Source organism: Oncorhynchus mykiss, unplaced genomic scaffold, assembly GCF_013265735.2.
Source record: "Oncorhynchus mykiss isolate Arlee unplaced genomic scaffold, USDA_OmykA_1.1 un_scaffold_182, whole genome shotgun sequence".
Taxonomy (NCBI): domain Eukaryota; kingdom Metazoa; phylum Chordata; class Actinopteri; order Salmoniformes; family Salmonidae; genus Oncorhynchus; species Oncorhynchus mykiss.
In genome coordinates this window covers 655,284-674,600 of record NW_023493672.1, presented here as the reverse complement: position 1 = coordinate 674,600, position 19,317 = coordinate 655,284, and the positions used below count along the sequence as shown (strand labels likewise).

Here is a 19,317-nt window from a genome sequence, read left to right as displayed (position 1 = left end):
GTTCACTATATAGGGAATAGGGCTCTGGTCACTAGTAGTTCACTATATAGGGAATAGGGCCCTGGTCTAAAGTAGTGCACTATATAGGGAATAGGGCTCTGGTCACTAGTAGTGCACTATATATAGAGAATAGGGCTCTGGTCACTAGTAGTGCACTATATAGGGAATAGGGCTCTGGTCTAAAGTAGTGCACTATATAGGGCTCTGGTCACTAGTAGTTCACTATATAGGGAATAGGGTGCCGGTGGAGACACATGATCTCTACACGACAGACTGGCTGTTGTCCGGCCGTCTGTCTGAGTAGCGACGGAAGGTCTCCCCTAGCAACGGCTCCAGTCCCTCAGCCGAGCGGAAGTAGCGAGCACGCATGGCACACGCGATGACCCCCGACACCACCGCAGCCACCAGCACCGCGGCGACGATCGCTATGGTGATGATCTCAGACAGCGTGTAGGGGCGAGCTGTACGGGGGGGTAAGAGAGGGAAAGCAACAGTTGGCTAAATAAAATACATATATATGAGAACAGCTGGATGTGCAGGTTTTTGCTCTATCCCTGCGCTAGGGTTATCAATATTAGAGTTAACAATTAGACTACAGCTACGTCCCAAATGGTTTCCTATTCCGTGAGTAGTCCACACTATATAGGGAATAGGGCCCTGGTCTAAAGTAGTGCACTATATTGGGAATAGGGCTCTGGTCACTAGTAGTGCACTATATAGGGAATAGGGCTCTGGTCACTAGTAGTGCACTATATAGGGAATAGGGCCCTGGTCACTAGTAGTTCACTATATAGGGAATAGGGGGGCATTTGGAATATAATCATAGAGTTCAAAGGTCATACAGTCTCTGTGTATGACTCACTGTGCTGTGTGACCTATGTTCTGTCTGTCTGTCTGTCTGTCTGTCTGTCTGTCTGTCTGTCTGTCTGTCTGTGTGACTCACTGGGCCATGTGACCTCGTAGGTGTATCCCAGGTTCTCGGGGGCTGTGACGAACATCTCAGCGTTGGTGACGGGTGGCCAGAAGGGAACCATGTTGAACTGTCTGTTGTGACCAATAGGAGTATTCTCCTCCGGGTACACTGCCTCCCCTGGGGGACGACATGAACCTTAGCCGAGAGCTGGCAGTGGCTGGGTGTTGGACTGCAGACGCTTTCCCCATTGGTCTGTTTGACTGAATTGTTTGTGTTCTGTGATTGGCTGCAGTTGTGACATACTATACCTGGGGCGTGTCGGCTCAGCCACTCATCAAAGATGGCGTCAGTGAAGGTGTGGAGCAGGACAAAGATGGGGTCGTTAGGGGACAGGTGTGTCTGCCCGCCCGTCCCGTTGAGGAACAGGTGAGCCAGGTTATGGAGGCTGCGCACCACTGGGTCATAGCCACCCTGAGGGGCACTGTAGCCTGGAGGGAGGAGAGGAGAGGGGGAGGAGAGAGAGAGAGGAGAGGAGAGAGGAGAGGAGACGGAGAGGAGAGAGAGAGGTAGGAGAGAGAGAAGAGAGGAGGGAGAGGAGAGGAGAGAAGAGAGGAGAGGAGAGGAGAGGAGGGAGAGGAGAGAAAGAGAGAGAGAGAGAGAAGAGAAGAGAGAGAGAGGGAGGAGAGAGGGAAGAGAGGAGGGAGAGGAGAGGAGAGGAGAGAAGAGAGGAGAGGAGAGGAGAGAGGAGAGGAGAGGAGAGGAGAGGAGGGAGAGGAGGGAGAGGAGAGAGAGAGAGAGAAGAGAAGAGAGAGAGAGAGGGAGGAGAGAGAGGAGGGTTAGGAGGTTTGGGGTGGAGGTATGTGTCCTCTGGAGGCAGAGTAGAGGAGGGTTACGTGTGGGTCAGGATAGTGGGTTCAATTCCCAGCGCCAACATACGCAAAATGTATACACGTGTAACTTTAAGTCGGTGTTCCTGAATCCTCACCCTCTACGGTGTTCCTGAATCCTCACCCTCTACAGTGTTCCTGAATCCTCACCCTCTATGGTGTTCCTGAATCCTCACCCTCTACGGTGTTCCTGAATCCTCACCCTCTACAGTGTTCCTGAATCCTCACCCTCTATGGTGTTCCTGAATCCTCACCCTCTACGGTGTTCCTGAATCCTCACCCTCTACGGTGTTCCTGAATCCTCACCCTCTACACTGTTCCTGAATCCTCACCCTCTACGGTGTTCCTGAATCCTCACCCTCTACGGTGTTCCTGAATCCTCACCCTCTACGGTGTTCCTGAATCCTCACCCTCTACGGTGTTCCTGAATCCTCACCCTCTACGGTGTTCCTGAAACCTCACCCTCTACGGTGTTCCTGAATCCTCACCCTCTACACTGTTCCTGAATCCTCACCCTCTACGGTGTTCCTGAATCCTCACCCTCTACGGTGTTCCTGAATCCTCACCATCTACGGTGTTCCTGAATCCTCACCCTCTACGGTGTTCCTGAATCCTCACCCTCTACGGTGTTCCTGAAACCTCACCCTCTACGGTGTTCCTGAATCCTCACCCTCTACGGTGTTCCTGAATCACCCTCTCCTGAATCCTCACCCTCTACACTGTTCCTGAATCCTCACCCTCTACGGTGTTCCTGAAACCTCACCCTCTACGGCACATATGTCAGAGTCAAGGCCCGCGGGCCACATCCGGCCCGCAAGAAGGTTTTTTACGGCCCCTGGGATGATCTTGATTTATTATTAGAACCGGCCCGCAGCAAGCCGGCAGCCCGCAGATCTTTTACACGCACCAATACTACATTTCCCACAATGCAAAGGTGACGCACCGAGCAGTAGGCTGCTTCATTTCAATATTTATTGGCACAGCAGTCGTCAGCATCACAGTAAAATTAACTTTCAGATACCCATCAAAAATGGCAAAACGGAAGGTGGATACTGAGAACCGGGGGTTTCAAACAAGGTGGGAGTCGGAGTATATGTTCACGAAGGTAGCTGGAAAACCTGTGTGTCTTCTGTGTGGAGAAAGTGTGGCGGTACTGAAAGAGTATAATCTGAGACGACATTATGAAACGAAACACGCGGACAAAAACAAGAATATGGACATGGAACAAAGGCTACAAAAGGCAGAGGAATTAAAACGAGGCCTCAAATCTCGACAGGCTCTGTTCAAAAAAGCCAAATCACAAGGCCAGGCTGCTGTCAAGGCCAGTTTTATTTTGGCAGAAGAGATCGCTAAATCAGCCCGGCCATTTACGGAGGGGGATTTCATCAAAAACTGCATGATTAAAGTTTGTGACGAAGTTTGCCCAGAAAAAAGGCAACTCTTTTTAAATGTGAGTCTGAGCAGAAACACCATTGCCGAGAGAGTAGACCAGTTGTCCATCAATCTAAAAGAGCAGCTTGTGAAAAAGGGAAAAGATTTTATTGCATATTCCTTGGCTGTGGATGAGAGCACCGACATTTCTGACATTGCCCAGTTGTCAATTTTCATCCGCGGAGTGGACTCCAACCTAAGCGTGACAGAGGAGTTTTTGGCTTTACGTCCTATGCATGGCACAACTACGGGGCATGATTTGTATGAAGAGGTGTCAAGATGTGTAAATGAGATGGAGCTGCCTTGGGAAAAACTCGTGGGTTTGACAACCGACGGAGCACCTGCGATGTGTGGACACAGGAGCGGACTGGTGGCGAAGATACGGGAAAAGATGCAAGAGGAAAACGCGACAGGTGAGCTGACAGCTTATCATTGTATCATACACCAGGAAGCGTTGTGCGGTAAAGCCTTGAAAATGGAGCATGTAATGAGCATCATCACGCGCACAGTTAACTTTATCAGAGCCAAAGGTTTGAATCACCGCCAGTTCAAGGCATTTCTGACGGAGTTAGAAACGGAGCATGGTGATTTGCCTTATCACACAGAGGTGCGATGGCTAAGCCAGGGAAAGGTGCTTCAAAGATGTTTCGAGCTTCGTGAGGAGATTTGTCTGTTCTTGGACAGCAAAGGGAAAGACACAACACAACTCCGAGACGAAATGTTTCTGTGTGAAATGGCTTTTCTGTGTGACATTACGAGTCATCTGAATGCAATAAACTTGCAGCTGCAGGGTCGGGATCGTGTCATCTCTGATATGTACAGTACAGTGAAGGCATTTAAAACCAAACTGACTCTGTGGGAGACGCAGATGCGGAAAGAAAATTTGAGCCACTTTCCCAGCTGCCAGACCATGAAAGAGAAGCTCTCTACCAGTGCGTTCCCGAGCACACAGTTGGCTGATAAAATAGGTATGCTTGCCGCTGACTTTCGACGCCGATTTGCTGACTTTGAAGCACAAAAAAGCAGGTTGGAACTGCTCGGTAACCCATTTGCTGTTGACGTGGAAAGCTCACCACCAAACCTCCAAATGGAGTTGATTGACCTCCAATGCAATGATGCACTGAGGGCAAAATATGCGGCAGTGGGTGCTGCGGAGTTCGCCCGTTTCCTCCCCGGCACAATGCCCCAGCTGCGCATCCAGGCTGCTCAAACGTTGTCTATGTTTGGCAGCACATACCTGTGTGAACAACTGTTTTCTTTGATGAACCTGAACAAAACATCACACAGAAGTCGACTTACTGCTGAACACCTCCACTCAATTCTGAGGATTTCTTCAGCTCAGAGCCTTACCCCGAACATTGATGAACTTGTGGAAAAGATGGGACACCACCAAGTATCACCCTCAACCTCAAACAAGTGAACATTACTGTGCAATCACATATTTAGAGTTTTTACTCAGTTCAAGTTTAAAAGTTAAAATTTAATATTTGTTTTCACTGCATGTTACTTCTCCTTAAACAAAGTGTTGTTTTTGATTAATAGATTTTTGCACTTTATTTTTTTGTATTTCAATCCAATTATATTTTAAAAATATTTCAGTTGAGTGGATGATAGAAAATTGCTATTATTGTTTTTTCTTTGAAGTAAATTTAGCCCACTTTTGCTAAAATAGAAAATATAGTCTACTGATGGTGCCTTGAATACCGGTTTCTTTCATTTAATGTTCATGTTATGGGGATATTTATATAAAGGAAATTTGTCTTTTGTGTCTGTTGAAAATTAAAGATTACTGACAGAGCCATAAGAAAATATTGCTTTATTTATCTGATCATATTGTAATATATTTGTTAGGTTTTCAGTAGGTTCAATTAGGTTCACTAGACTATATGCGTCATTTAAAAATTTTTCAATGAACATTCGAACAGTCCGGCCCTCGTCTTGTAGCTGATTTTTTTATTTGGCCCTCCGTCCATTTGACTTTGACACCCCTGCTCTACGGTGTTCCTGAATCCTCACCCTCTACGGTGTTCCTGAATCCTCACCCTCTACGGTTTCCTGAAACTTCACCCTCTACTGTGTTCCTGAATCCTCACTCTCTACGGTGTTCCTGAATCCTCACCCTCTACTGTGTTCCTGAATCGTCACCCTCTACGGTGTTCCTGAATCCTCACCCTCTACGGTGTTCCTGAATCCTTACCCTCTACGGTGTTCCTGAATCGTCACCCTCTACGGTGTTCCTGAATCCTCACCCTCTACGGTGTTCCTGAATCCTCACCCTCTACGGTGTTCCTGAATCCTCACCCTCTACGGTGTTCCTGAATCCTCACCCTCTACGGTGTTCCTGAATCCTCACCCTCTACGGTGTTCCTGAATCCTCACCCTCTACGGTGTTCCTGAATCCTCACCCTCTACGGTGTTCCTGAATCCTCACCCTCTACGGTGTTCCTGAATCCTCACCCTCTACGGTGTTCCTGAATCCTTACCCTCTACGGTGTTCCTGAAGCTCTCTGAAGAGGTGGAGTAGTAAGGTGGGGTATCGAAGGTTTTCAGGTCCAGACAGTCCACTACATCCTGGGGTTCAGGCAGCCTCTGCACCATGGGTCGCGCCACGTTACCGGCTGGGTTCCTCCTGATGGGACTGGTCTCTGAATCTATAGGGTCATAGGTAAGGGTTTAGGGGTCACATATCTGAATCTATAGGGTCACAGGTTAGGGGTCACAGGTCTCTGAATCTATAGGGTCATAGGTTAGGGGTTTCGGGGTCACATGTCTGAATCTTCAGGGTCACAGGTTAGGGGTCACAGGTCTCTGAATCTATAGGGTCATAGGTTAGGGTTTAGGGGTCACATGTCTGAATCTATAGTCATAGGTTAGGGGTCACAGGTCTCTGAATCTAAAGGGTCATAGGTTAGGGATCACAGGTCTCTGAATCTATAGAGTAATAGGTTAGAGGTTATGGGTCACAGGTTTCTGAATCTATAGAGTCATAGTTTAGGGGTTTGGGGTCCCAGGTCTCTGAATCTATAGGATCATAGGTTAGGGGTCACAGGTCTCTGAATCTATAGGGTCATAGGTTAGGGTTTAGGGGTCACAGGTCTCTGAATCTATAGGGGTCATAGGTTAGGCTTTAGGCGTCACAGGTCTCTGAATCAATACGGGTTAGGGGTTAGGGGTCACAGGTCTCTGAATTTATAGGGCACAGAGGGTTGACATGTCAAAAAGTATTGGACTAGTCTCTTAACTTAGAGATGGTCAACGTCCACATTTAACATGTATGAATCTCAAATGGTTCACTATTCACAGTGTAGTGCACTTCTGTTGACAGAACTCTATGGGTACCCAAGGGCACCATTCCCTCTATAGTACACTTCTGTTGACAGAAGTAGTGCACTATAAAGGGAATAGGGAGGTGGGAATAGGGAACTCCTTGGCTCTGTCTGAAAACGTAGGCTTAACTAGCCTTTATTAAACCCTTGATTCCTCCTGTCCTTGATTCCTTCTGTCCTTGATTCCTTCTGTCCTTGATTCCTCCTGTCCTTGATTCCTTCTGTCCTTGATTCCTCCTGTCTTTGATTCCTCCTGTCTTTGATTCCTTCTGTCCTTGATTCCTCCTGTCTTTGATTCCGCCTGTCTTTGATTCCTCCTGTCCTTGATTCCTTCTGTCCTTGATTCCTTCTGTCCTTGATTCCTCCTGTATTTGATTCCTCCTGTCTTTGATTTCTTCTGTCCTTGATTCCTCCTGTCTTTGATTCTTCCTGTCCTTGATTCCTTCTGTCCTTGATTCCTCCTGTCTTTGATTCCTTCTGTCCTTGATTCCTCCTGTCCTTGATTCCTCCTGTCCTTGATTCCGTCTGTCCTTGATTCCTTCTGTCCTTGATTCCTTCTGTCCTTGATTCCTTAATTATTCCTCACCTTCCTCTCAAAGGTCACTGGAGGAGGGGCTCAAAGGGGAAGGACCTTGATTGGATACTTTCCTCCAATGAGCTTTGAGAGGGAGGCAAGGAATTTAGGAATCAAATCAAGGATTCAACGGTTAGTTATGATTTCAGATAAAGACGTTTTCTGAGTTTTCTCACTGGTTAGGTCATGTGGTCACTGGTCAGGAAAATCTCACACACACACACACACACACACACACACACACACACACACACACACACACACACACACACACACACACGAGGAGATATTGCATAGCTGTGTGCTGTCTATCTGTCCATTTGAGTGTAATTCCTATTGATTAAAGAGAACCAGTAGACTGTCAGACTTCTTCCTCCTTAGCCTCATAGTGCCCATATTAGGAAGTCACATGACCACAATGTGTTGTTCCCTGTGTACTGAGGTAAAGAGGATCAGCTAGGAGACAGACTGGAAAGCTACTAGATATCACTGAGCAGGTCACACACCCTCCCTCCTCTCATGTTCTGTCAGGTCACACACCCTCACTCCTCTCATGTTCTGTCAGGTCACACACCCTCACTCCTCTCATGTTCTGTCAGGTCACACACCCTCACTCCTCTGATGTTCTGTCAGGTCACACCCTCACTCCTCTCATGTTCTGCCAGGTCACACACCCTCACTCCTCTCATGTTCTGTCAGGTCACACACCCTCACTCCTCTCATGTTCTGTCAGGTCACACACCCTCACTCCTCATGTTCTGTCAGGTCACACACCCTCACTCCTCTGATGTTCTGTCAGGTCACACACCCTCACTCCTCTGATGTTCTGTCAGGTCACACACCCTCACTCCTCATGTTCTGTCAGGTCACACACTTTCACTCCTCGTGTTCTGTCAGGTCACACACCCTCACTCCTCTGATGTTCTGTCAGGTCACACACCCTCACTCCTCATGTTCTGTCAGGTCACACACCCTCACTCCTCTCATGTTCTGTCAGGTCACAATTCTAACTAAAATCTCCCCAATCGATGCAATTTTGAATCTCTAGGAAATTGTAGGACATTTACTGAGATGAAAGTAGGGAGAAAGTGAGTGTTGTAATCTGTCCCAGATTATACATACCAACCAGACTAATCTCCTAATCTGGAGTCATGTGAATGTAGATTATACTACTGATTACTTAGTCCAGACCTTCAGAACCCTGTTGTTCATTGTGTCTTAGTTATAATTCCTTCCAAAGCCCAGAGAAATCACATGTCAGCACTACTTCTAACAGGTCCAATCAAAATCACTGTTACAGATGGTTCCCTCTATCCAGAGTGGCACAGTCTGGGGTGTGTTTCTGTCAGTTTCCCTGGGCCAGATCAGTCTGGGGTGTGTTTCTGTCGGTTTCCCTGGCCCAGATCAGTCTGGGGTGTGTTACTGTCAGTTTCCCTGCATCAGATCAGTCTGGGGTGTGTTACTGTCAGTTTCCCTGGCCCAGATCAGTCTGGGGTGTGTTACTGTCAGTTCCCCTACCCCAGATCAGTCTGGGGTGTGTTACTGTCAGTTTCCCTGGCCCAGATCAGTCTGGGGTGTGTTACTGTCAGTTTCCCTGCATCAGATCAGTCTGGGGTGTGTTACTGTCAGTTTCCCTGCCCTAGATCAGTCTGGGGTGTGTTACTGTCAGTTTCCCTGCCTCAGATTTAGCCTAGTGCTGGACTAGAAAAGCATGCTCAGTCACCAAGCACAGGGTTAGTAAAAAGGGTTAGTCATCACTGTTCCCGATGGTTCCCAGAGTGTCGTAGTGTTTACAAGGTGTTGGGACATATCATGCTCACTGTTACAGATGGTTCCCAGAGTGTCGTAGTGTTTACAAGGTGTTGGGACATATCATGCTCACTGTTACAGATGGTTCCCAGAGTGTCGTAGTGTTTACAAGGTGTTGGGACATATCATGCTCACTGTTACAGATGGTTCCCAGAGTGTCGTAGTGTTTACAAGGTGTTGGGACATATCATGCTCACTGTTACAGATGGTTCCCAGAGTGTCGTAGTGTTTACAAGGTGTTGGGACATATCATGCTCACTGTTACAGATGGTTCCCAGAGTGTCATAGTGTTTACAAGGTGTTAGGGCATATCATGCTCACTGTTACAGATGGTTCCCAGAGTGTCATAGTGTTTACAAGGTGTTAGGACATCTCATGCTCACTGTTACAGATGGTTCCCAGAGTGTCGTAGTGTTTACAAGGTGTTGGGACATATCATGCTCACTGTTACAGATGGTTCCCAGAGTGTCATAGTGTTTACAAGGTGTTAGGACATATCATGCTCACTGTTACAGATGGTTCCCAGAGTGTCATAGTGTTTACAAGGTGTTAGGACATCTCATGCTCACTGTTACAGATGGTTCCCAGAGTGTCGTAGTGTTTACAAGGTGTTAGGACATATCATGCTCACTGTTACAGATGGTTCCCAGAGTGTCATAGTGTTTACAAGGTGTTAGGACATATCATGCTCACTGTTACAGATGGTTCCCAGAGTGTCGTAGTCCTCTACACTCTCACAGATCACCCTCCACTGGGAGAAGACAGAGTTGGGGCTGAGGCTGTTCATATCGAAGGCAGACCTGGCTCCTAGGAGGTCGTCAGTACACACCTCACACTCACTGCCGCCGATGGCAAAGTTCCAGTAGGGGAGGGCAAAGGTGGCATCACCCAACATGTCCTGGAGAGGATGGAGAGATGGAGGGGATGGAGAGATGGAGGGGATGGAGAGATGGAGAGATTGAGGGGATGGTGAGATGGTGAGATGGAGAGATGGAGGGGATGGAGAGATGGAGAGATTTAGGGGATGGAGAGATGGAGAGATTGAGGGGATGGTGAGATGGTGAGATGGTGAGATGGAGAGATGGAGAGGGAGAGATGGAGAGATTGAGGGGATGGTGAGATGGAGAGATGGAGAGATGGAGAGATTGAGAGGATGGAGGGATGGAGAGATTGAGGGGATGGAGAGGATGGGAGGGATGGAGAGATGGAGGAATGGATTGATGGAGGGATGAATGGGGTGGAGAGATGGAGAGATTGAGGGAATGGAGAGATGGAGAGATTGGAGAGATGGAGAGATTGAGGGGGTGGCGAGATACTCAATTCTGATTGGTCGAGAGAGTGTTTTACAATGTTTGAATATACAACAATATTGAACACACACACACACACGCACACACACTCTCTTTCTTTTCTCTCTCACACACACACACACACACACACACACACACACACACACACACACACACACACACACACACACACACATACACTTCGTACCCCCTTCTCTCACTCACCTGCATATCTCTCTCCAGCTGCAGCAGGTGGAACCTGTGCCAGGTGACGAATCCCGGGCCTTCGTGAGAAAAGTCCACACCCCCAAAGCTAGCCTGCCCCGCCCCCATGTAGGTCTTGCTGACAGAGTAGTAGTGGGTCCACACAAAGTAGTTATAGATGGTGACGTTGTCAAACTGAGGGGTGTTACCGTCCGGACCGTACACTTCCTGGTAACTGTAGAGGATGAGGATTTATCAATGACAATGTGGCAAAGTGGAGTTTAATGCAGAACCAAGCTCCCACCCAATTCTCTAACCTCTAGCCTCTAAATCTATAACCTCTATAGCCTCCAATCTCTTACCAACAGCCTCCAATTCTCTAACCTACAGTCTCCAATTCTCTAACCTCTAGCCTCCAATTCTCTAACCTACAGCCTCCAATTCTCTAACCTACAGCCTCCAATTCTGCCTCCAATTCTCTAGCCTCCAATTCTCTAACCTACAGCCTCCAATTCTCTAACCTACAGCCTCCAATTATCTAACCTACAGCCTCCAATCTCTAACCTACAACCTCCAATTCTCTAATCTCCAGCCTCCAATTCTCTAAGCTACAGCCTCCAATTCTCTAACCTCTAGCCTCCAATTCTCTTAACTCTAGCCTCCAATTATCTTACCTATAGCCTCCAATTCTCTAACCTACAGCCTCCAAGTCTCTAACCTACAGCCTCCAATTCTCTAACCTACAGCCTCCAGTTCTCTAACCTACAGCCTCCAAGTCTCTAACCTACAGCCTCCAATTCTCTAACCTCTAGCCTCCAATTCTCTTACCTCTAGCCTCCAATTCTCTTACCTCTAGCCTCCAATTCTCTTACCTATAGCCTCCAATTCTCTAACCTACAGCCTACAATTCTCTAACCTCTAGCCTCCAATTCTCTAACCTCTAGCCTCCAATTCTCTAACCTCTAGCCTCCAATTCTCTTACCTCTAGCCTCCAATTCTCTTACCTCTAGCCTCCAATTCTCTTACCTCTAGCCTCCAATTCTCTTACCTATAGCCTCCAATTATCAAACCTACAGCCTACAATTCTCTAACCTCTAGCCTCCAATTCTCTTACCTCTAGCCTCCAATTCTCTTACCTATAGCCTCCAAACTCTAACCTACAGCCTCCAATTCTCTAACCTACAGCCTCCAAACCTCTATTCTCTAGCCTCCAATTCTCTAACCTACAGCCTCCAAACCTCTATTCTCTAGCCTCCAAATCTCTAACCTACAGCCTCCAAACCTCTATTCTCTAGCCTCCAATTCTCTAACCTACAGCCTCCAAACCTCTATTCTCTAGCCTCCAATTCTCTAACCTACAGCCTCCAAACCTCTATTCTCTAGCCTCCAATTCTCTAACCTACAGCCTCCAAACCTCTTTTCTCTAGCCTCCAATTCTCTAACCTACAGCCTCCAAACCTCTATTCTCTAGCCTCCAATTCTCTAACCTACAGCCTCCAAACCTCTATTCTCTAGTCTCCAATTCTCTAACCTACAGCCTCCAAAACTCTAATCTCTAGCCTCCAGTTCTCCAATGAATGAGATTATATTTGATCTAAACAGATGAGTGGTGATGAAGTTTCAGTTATTTGGTTCCGATGCACAATCAGATCGAAGCAATCGATCTGCGATCATTAAGATAAGATCACAGCACTGGTTACCGTCGTGTGCAGATGACCAGGTCAGGGTGGACGGTCCTCTTGGCCTGGTCCAGAGAGTTCACAAACGCCTGCTTCTCTGCTGAACTCATCTGCATCACATTCCTCCTGACTGGAGAGAGAAAGGGAGGGATGGAGGCAGGGAGGATGGAGAGAGGGAGGGAGGGAGGCAGGGAGGATGGAGAGAGGGATGGAGGGAGGGAGGGAAGCAGGGAAGGAGGAACGGATGGAGGATGGAGGGAGGGAGGATGGAGGATGAAGGGAGGGATGGAGGGAGGCAGGGAGGATGGAGGGAGGGAGGGAGGATGGAGGGATGGAGGAAGGGAGGGAAGCAGGGAGGGAGGAGGGAGGGAGGGAGGGAGGATGGAGGGAGGGAGGATGGAGGGAAGCAGGGAGGGAGGATGGAGGGAAGCAGGGAGGGAGTATGGAGGGAGGGAGGATGGAGGGAAGGAGGGAAGCAGGGAGGAACGGAGGGAGGATGGAGGGAAGCAGGGAGGATGGATGGAGGGAGGGAGGGAGGATGGATGGATGGAAACAGGGAGGGAGGGAGGATGGAGGGAGGGAGGGAGGGAAACAGGGAGGATGGAGGGAGGGAAGCATGGAGAGAAGCATGGGGGGGAGGGAGGAGAAAGGAAGGGAGAGTGAAAGGGGGAAGGGAAGAGGGAGGGAAATAAAGGAGGGAGATGCATCAAATATTGTACGTTAGAAACTGTAGATGGTCCCTGATAAAGAAATACATGGATGTATGAAGAAAACCTAGAATAAATATATTTATTATCTATTTTATTTTATTTTAAAGGAAGTAGGAAAGAGAGTAAAGAAAGAGACTATATCCAATCAGATAAATCCACCTCCCTCTCTCTTACCCACAGATATCCTCTGATCACAGTTAGGTCCAGTGAGTCCATACCGGCACCGGCCACAGTTATACCCCGCAAAGCTCCCCTTACACCGGCACGTCCGGTTAAAGAACCTTAACGGCCAGCGTTCCCGGTCGTCCCGGCCGTCATGTGGGTACTGGGGCCCGTGGCGGTGGCTGTCGGCAGCTACGGACACACACTGACCCCTCGCTGTGGCAGAACCACACTCGTCGTCCAGGGCTCCAGTGGGAGAGGGGCAGCACTGGCCGTTCCGTAGCCCCGCTGAGGTGACACATTCTCTGGGGAACTGTGCCAGGGTCCACGGGGTCAGAGCCACCACCACCAGGAGACCCAGCCAACACATACTGGAGCAGGGAGAGAGAGATCATTACAACTCTGTATATATACGTAATATGACATTTGAAATGTCTTTGTTCTATTAGTGTAATGTTTACTCTAAATGTGTTTTGTTTATTTCACTTTTGTTTATTATATTCTTCACTTTCTTTGGCAATGTCAACATATGTTTCCAAGCCCTTGAATTGAATTGAGAGATGGCGAGAGAGAGAGAGAGGAAGTGAGAGACCGAGGAGAGCAGAGCAGAGAGAGAGAGAGAGAGAGGAAGTGAGAGACAAAGGAGAGCAGAGCAGAGAGAGAGAGGAAGTGAGAGACAAAGGAGAGCAGAGCAGAGAGAGAGAGGAAGTGAGAGACAAAGGAGAGCAGAGCAGAGAGAGAGAGAGAGGAAGTGAGAGACAAAGGAGAGCAGAGCAGAGAGAGAGAGGAAGTGAGAGACAGAGGAGAGCAGAGAGAGAGAGAGAGAGAGGAAGTGAGAGACAGAGGAGAGCAGAGCAGAGAGAGAGAGGAAGTGAGAGACAGAGGAGAGCAGAGAGAGAGAGAGAGAGAGAGAGAGGAAGTGAGAGACAAAGGAGAGCAGAGCAGAGAGAGAGAGGAAGTGAGAGACAAAGGAGAGCAGAGAGAGAGAGGAAGTGAGAGACAAAGGAGAGCAGAGCAGAGAGAGAGAGAGAGGAAGTGAGAGACAGAGGAGAGCAGAGCAGAGAGAGAGAGGAAGTGAGAGACAGAGGAGAGCAGAGAGAGAGAGAGAGAGAGAGAGAGGAAGTGAGAGACAGAGGAGAGCAGAGCAGAGAGAGAGAGAGACAGAGGAGAGCAGAGCAGAGAGAGAGAGGAAGTGAGAGACAGAGGAGAGCAGAGAGAGAGAGAGAGAGGAAGTGAGAGACAGAGGAGAGCAGAGAGAGAGGAGAGCGTCAACAGGGATATGCATCAACAGCAACCTTGGGAAAATCCTCTGCATTATCATTAACAGCAGACTCGTACATTTCCTCAGTGAAAACAATGTACTGAGCAAATGTCAAATTGGCTTTTTACCAAATTATCGTACAACAGACCATGTATTCACCCTGCACACCCTAATTGACAACCAAACAAAACAAAACAAAGGCAAAGTCTTCTCATGCTTTGTTGATTTCAAAAAAGCCTTCGACTCAATCTGGCATGAGGGTCTGCTATACAAATTGATGGAAAGTGGTGTTGGGGGTAAAACATACGACATTATAAAATCCATGTACACAAACAAGTGTTTTTTTTTTGGGGGGGGGGGATCTGGCTAAAAATACTTGAATCAGTTATAGAACCCATTGCCCTTTATGGTTGTGGGTTCTGGGGTCCGCTCACCAACCAAGAATTCACAAAATGGGACAAACACCAAATATATATATTTATTTAACTAGGCAAGTCAGTTAAGAACAAATTCTTATTTTCAATGACGGCCTAGGAACAGTGGGTTAACTGGCCTAGGAACAGTTGGTTAACTGCCTGTTCAGGACAACAGATTTTTACATTGTCAGCTCAGAGATTTGATCTTGCAACCTTTCGGTTATTAATTCAACGCTCTAACCACTAGGCTACCTGCCGCCCTGAAACTGAGACTCAAAGCAAGCTGGTCCTGGGGCGCTGTTCACAAACACACCTCACAGAGCCCCAGGACAGCAGCACAATTAAACCCAACCAAATCATGAGAAAACAAAAAGATAATTACGTGACACATTGGAAAGAATTTACAAAAAAACAGAGCCAACTAGAATGCTATTTGGCCCTACACAGAGAGTACACAGCGGCAGAATACCTGACCACTGTGACTGACCCAAAATTAAGGAAAGCTTTGACTATTTACAGACTCAGTGAGCATAGCCTTGCTATTGAGAAAGGCCGCCGTAAGCAGACATGGCTCTCAAGAGAAGACAGGCTATGTGCTCACTGCCCACAAAATGAGGTGGAAACTCAGCTGCACTTCCCAATGTGATTTTCTGGATTTTTTTCTCATTTTGTCTGTCATAGTTGAAGTGTACCTATGATGAAAATTACAGGCCTCTCTCATCTTTTTAAGTGGGAGAACTTGCACAATTGGTGGCTGACTAAATACTTTTTTGCCCCACTGTATCTACTGGGTGAAATTCCACAGTGTTCCATCACAGCAGCAAGATTTGTGACCTGTTGCCACGAGAAAAGTTCAACCAGTGAAGAACAAACACCATTGTAAATACAACCCATATTTAGGTTTATTTATTTTCCCTTTTATACTTTAACCTTTTGCACATCGTTACAACACGGTATATATATATAATATGACATTTGAAATGTCTTTATTGTTTTGAAACTTCTGTATGTGTAATGTTTACTGTTAATTTGTATTGTTTGTTTCACTTTATATATTATCTACCTCACTTGCTTTGGCAATGTTAACACATGTTTCCCATGATAATAAAGCCCTTGAATTGATTTGAACTGAGAGAGAGATGTAGTTAGAGAGTTAAAGGCTGGTGCATTATTGAGTGCCAAGCCCAGCTCAGCCTAGACTCCACACTCATCAGATATCAGATTTTCACAAAGGATTGGAGATGTTTTCTTGCCCAGACGTATGCCAGCTCCAGCACATCTCTTTTATCTCTGAAATGAATCATTCCCTTTGTTATAATTACCTTTATGATTCCCAATAATTCCCCCCCCCCCCCCCCCCCCCCCGAATAACTTATCGAGCCAAAGACAACAAACAACTTCTACTTTCTGAACAATTATCAAAAGTGTTCTAGGATTTGCAAGGACCCTGTTTATACGCACGCCCCCCCCCCCAAAAAAAAACACACAATCACATAGACATGTTAAAAAGCAACTAGATAACAGAGAGGATTAGACAGATTGACGGCTGTGTCTTGATTCTGTGGGTGGTTGTGCGACACACAAATCTCTCCTCCAACTCAGAGAGACAAATCATACGTGAGCTTGGTTCCGCAACTGATTATCACGAGTGGCACAGCGGTCTGAGACACTGCATTTCAGTACTAGAGGCGTCACTACAGACACCCTGGTTCAAATCCAGACTGTATCACAGCGGTCTGAGACACTGCGTCTCAGTACTAGAGGCGTCACTACAGACCCTGGTTCAAATCCAGACTGTATCACAGCGGTCTAAGACACTGCATCTCAGTAGTAGAGGCGTCACTACAGACACCCTGGTTCAAATCCAGACTGTATAATAGTCCCATAGTGAGATGCACAATTGGCCCAGCATCGTCCGGGTTATGCTGTTGTAAACCGTCAATGTAAATAATAATTTGTTCTTAACTGATTTGTTAAATAAAGTTTTTTTTTTTAATCCCACCGCCTATAAGATTCTCAGTTTCTCTCAGTGATGTTTCACTGAATGGAAACAATGTCCAGCTGTCTGACGAAGGAGAATCTCCTTCACCCATAAACTCAATCCACTGTCTTTGTAGCTTACTATAAATAAACAAGCAATCTGTTGTTCTCCCATATAATACCAGACAATTTAAATATCTATAGACCCATAAAATAAATATCAATATATAATTCCTTATCAAACCTGTCGCTGTGTTTCATTAGTTATTTAGGCAAGTTAGTAAAGAACACACGGACTAGGAACAGTGGGTTAACTGCCTTGTTCAGGGGCAGAACGACCGGTTTTTACCTAGTCAGCTCGGGGATTTGATGTAGCAACCTTCTGGTTACTAGTCCAACACTCTAACCACTAGGCTACTAGGCTACCTGCCGCCCCTCTAACCACTAGGCTACTAGGCTACCTGCCGCCCCTCTAACCACTAGGCTACTAGGCTACCTGCCGCCCCTCTAACCACTAGGCTACCTGCCACCCCTCTAACCACTAGGCTACCTGCCACCCCTCTAACCACTAGGCTACCTGCCACCCCTCTAACCACTAGGCTACTAGGCTACCTGCCGCCCCTGTATCGTAGTGACATCAATACGATACAAATATACAGATCATACAAAACTAATGATGGTAAGTCAATAAATTAGTTAAATAGATGAATGAATTAACAACTAACCTGTTGCTGTTTCCTACCTGTTGCTGTTTCCTACCTGTTGCTGTTTCCTACCTGTTGCTGTTTCCTACCTGTTGCTGTTTCCTACCTGTTGCTGTCTCCTACCTGTTGCTGTTTCCTACCTGTTGCTGGTTCCTACATGTTGCTGTTTCCTACCTGTTGTTGTCTCCTACCTGTTGTTGTCTCCTACCTGTTGCTGTTTCCTACCCGTTGCTGTTTCCTACCCGTTGCTGGTTCCTACCCGTTGCTGGTTCCTACCCGTTGTTGTTTCCTACCCGTTGCTGTTTCCTACCCGTTGCTGTCTCCAACCTGTTGCTGGTTCCTACCTGTTGCTGTCTCCTACTTGTTGCTGTATCCTACCTGTGGTAGTGCATGCTGTTCCTCTGTCTCAGTCCAACTGATCACCCACTAGGGACGGCCCATTGGCCCCTTCTCTCTCATATAGCCTACTGCTCACACACACACACACTCTGCCGCATGACTAGGCCTTTCCTCCCTGAGCCCCCCACACACACACACACACACCACACCTCGCCTCGTGATTCAACCCAACCCAGCTGGAGGCCAATCTGGGAGTTCACTCACACACAAACCCGAGATCCTACTACCATGGAACCCACACACACACACCCTGAGGAAATACCACAGGACGGCCCATACTGAGATCCTACTACCATGGAACCCACACACACACACCCTGAGGAAATACCACAGGACGGCCCATACTGAGATCCTACTACCATGGAACCCACACACACACACCCTGAGGAAATACCACAGGACAGCCCATACTGAGATCCTACTACCATGGAACCCACACACACACCCTGAGGAAATACCACAGGATGGCCCATACTGAGATCCTACTACCATGGAACCCACACACACACCCTGAGGAAATACCACAGGATGGCCCATACCTTTGAAGATGATTTTATTGTGCACACGTCAATCAACAAAATGGCCATCAGAAGGTTGTAGTTTGGTATTGTGGTATTTGATTAGGATCCCCATGAGCTGTTTCTAAAGCAGCAGCTACTCTTCCTGGGGTTTATTAGGATCATTATCTGTTTCTAAAGCAGCAGCTACTCTTCCTGGGGTTTATTAGGATCATTATCTGTTTCTAAAGCAGCAGATAGTCTTCCTGGGGTTTATTAGGATCATTATCTGTTTCTAAAGCAGCAGCTACTCTTCCTGGGGTTTATTAGGATCATTATCTGTTTCTATAGCAGCAGCTACTCTTCCTGGGGTTTATTAGGATCATTATCTGTTTCTATAGCAGCAGATAGTCTTCCTGGGGTTTATTAGGATCATTATCTGTTTCTATAGCAGCAGCTACTCTTCCTGGGGTTTATTAGGATCATTATCTGTTTCTATAGCAGCAGCTACTATTCCTGGGGTTTATTAGGATCATTATCTGTTTCTAAAGCAGCAGATAGTCTTCCTGGGGTTTATTAGGATCATTATCTGTTTCTATAGCAGCAGATAGTCTTCCTGGGGTTTATTAGGATCATTATCTGTTTCTAAAGCAGCAGCTACTATTCCTGGGGTTTATTAGGATCATTATCTGTTTCTATAGTAGCAGCTACTCTTCCTGGGGTTTATTAGGATCATTATCTGTTTCTATAGCAGCAGCTACTCTTCCTGGGGTTTATTAGGATCATTATCTGTTTCTATAGCAGCAGCTACTCTTCCTGGGGTTTATTAGGATCATTATCTGTTTCTATAGCAGCAGATAGTCTTCCTGGGGTTTATTAGGATCATTATCTGTTTCTATAGCAGCAGCTACTATTCCTGGGGTTTATTAGGATCATTATCTGTTTCTATAGTAGCAGATACTCTTCCTGGGGTTGATTAGGATCCCCATGAGCTGTTTCTAAAGCAGCAGATACTCTTCCTGGCGTTCCACACAAAACAGGAAACATGACATAATAAAGAACATCAATAGACAAGA

General features: G+C 46.9%; 1 protein-coding gene across 1 annotated transcript; it reads right to left on the bottom strand.

Moving 5' to 3' along the window:
• Positions 1-201: 201 nt before the first annotated feature.
• Positions 202-17,851, bottom strand: LOC110514819 (5,6-dihydroxyindole-2-carboxylic acid oxidase). The gene is made up of 9 exons (XM_036972592.1): positions 17,724-17,851; positions 12,997-13,355; positions 12,134-12,242; positions 10,455-10,668; positions 9,634-9,838; positions 5,715-5,882; positions 1,222-1,401; positions 944-1,090; positions 202-461 (listed from the first exon to the last, which is right to left on the bottom strand). Exons 1-9 carry the CDS (start codon positions 17,735-17,737, stop codon positions 262-264), a joined length of 1,596 nt encoding a protein of 531 aa, XP_036828487.1. The 5' UTR covers positions 17,738-17,851; the 3' UTR covers positions 202-261.
• Between the last annotated feature and the right edge of the window lie 1,466 nt (positions 17,852-19,317).

What these genes read in the sequence shown, in the direction of transcription:
- LOC110514819 (XM_036972592.1), bottom strand. An exon ending in AGCTGGAGAGAGATATGCAG is followed by an intron (nt 9,839 to 10,454) that starts GTGAGTGAGAGA and finishes CATCCTCTCCAG; the next exon opens with GACATGTTGGGTGATGCCAC. An exon ending in CTTCAGGAACACCGTAGAGG is followed by an intron (nt 1,402 to 5,714) that starts GTAAGGATTCAG and finishes TCCTCCCTCCAG; the next exon opens with GCTACAGTGCCCCTCAGGGT.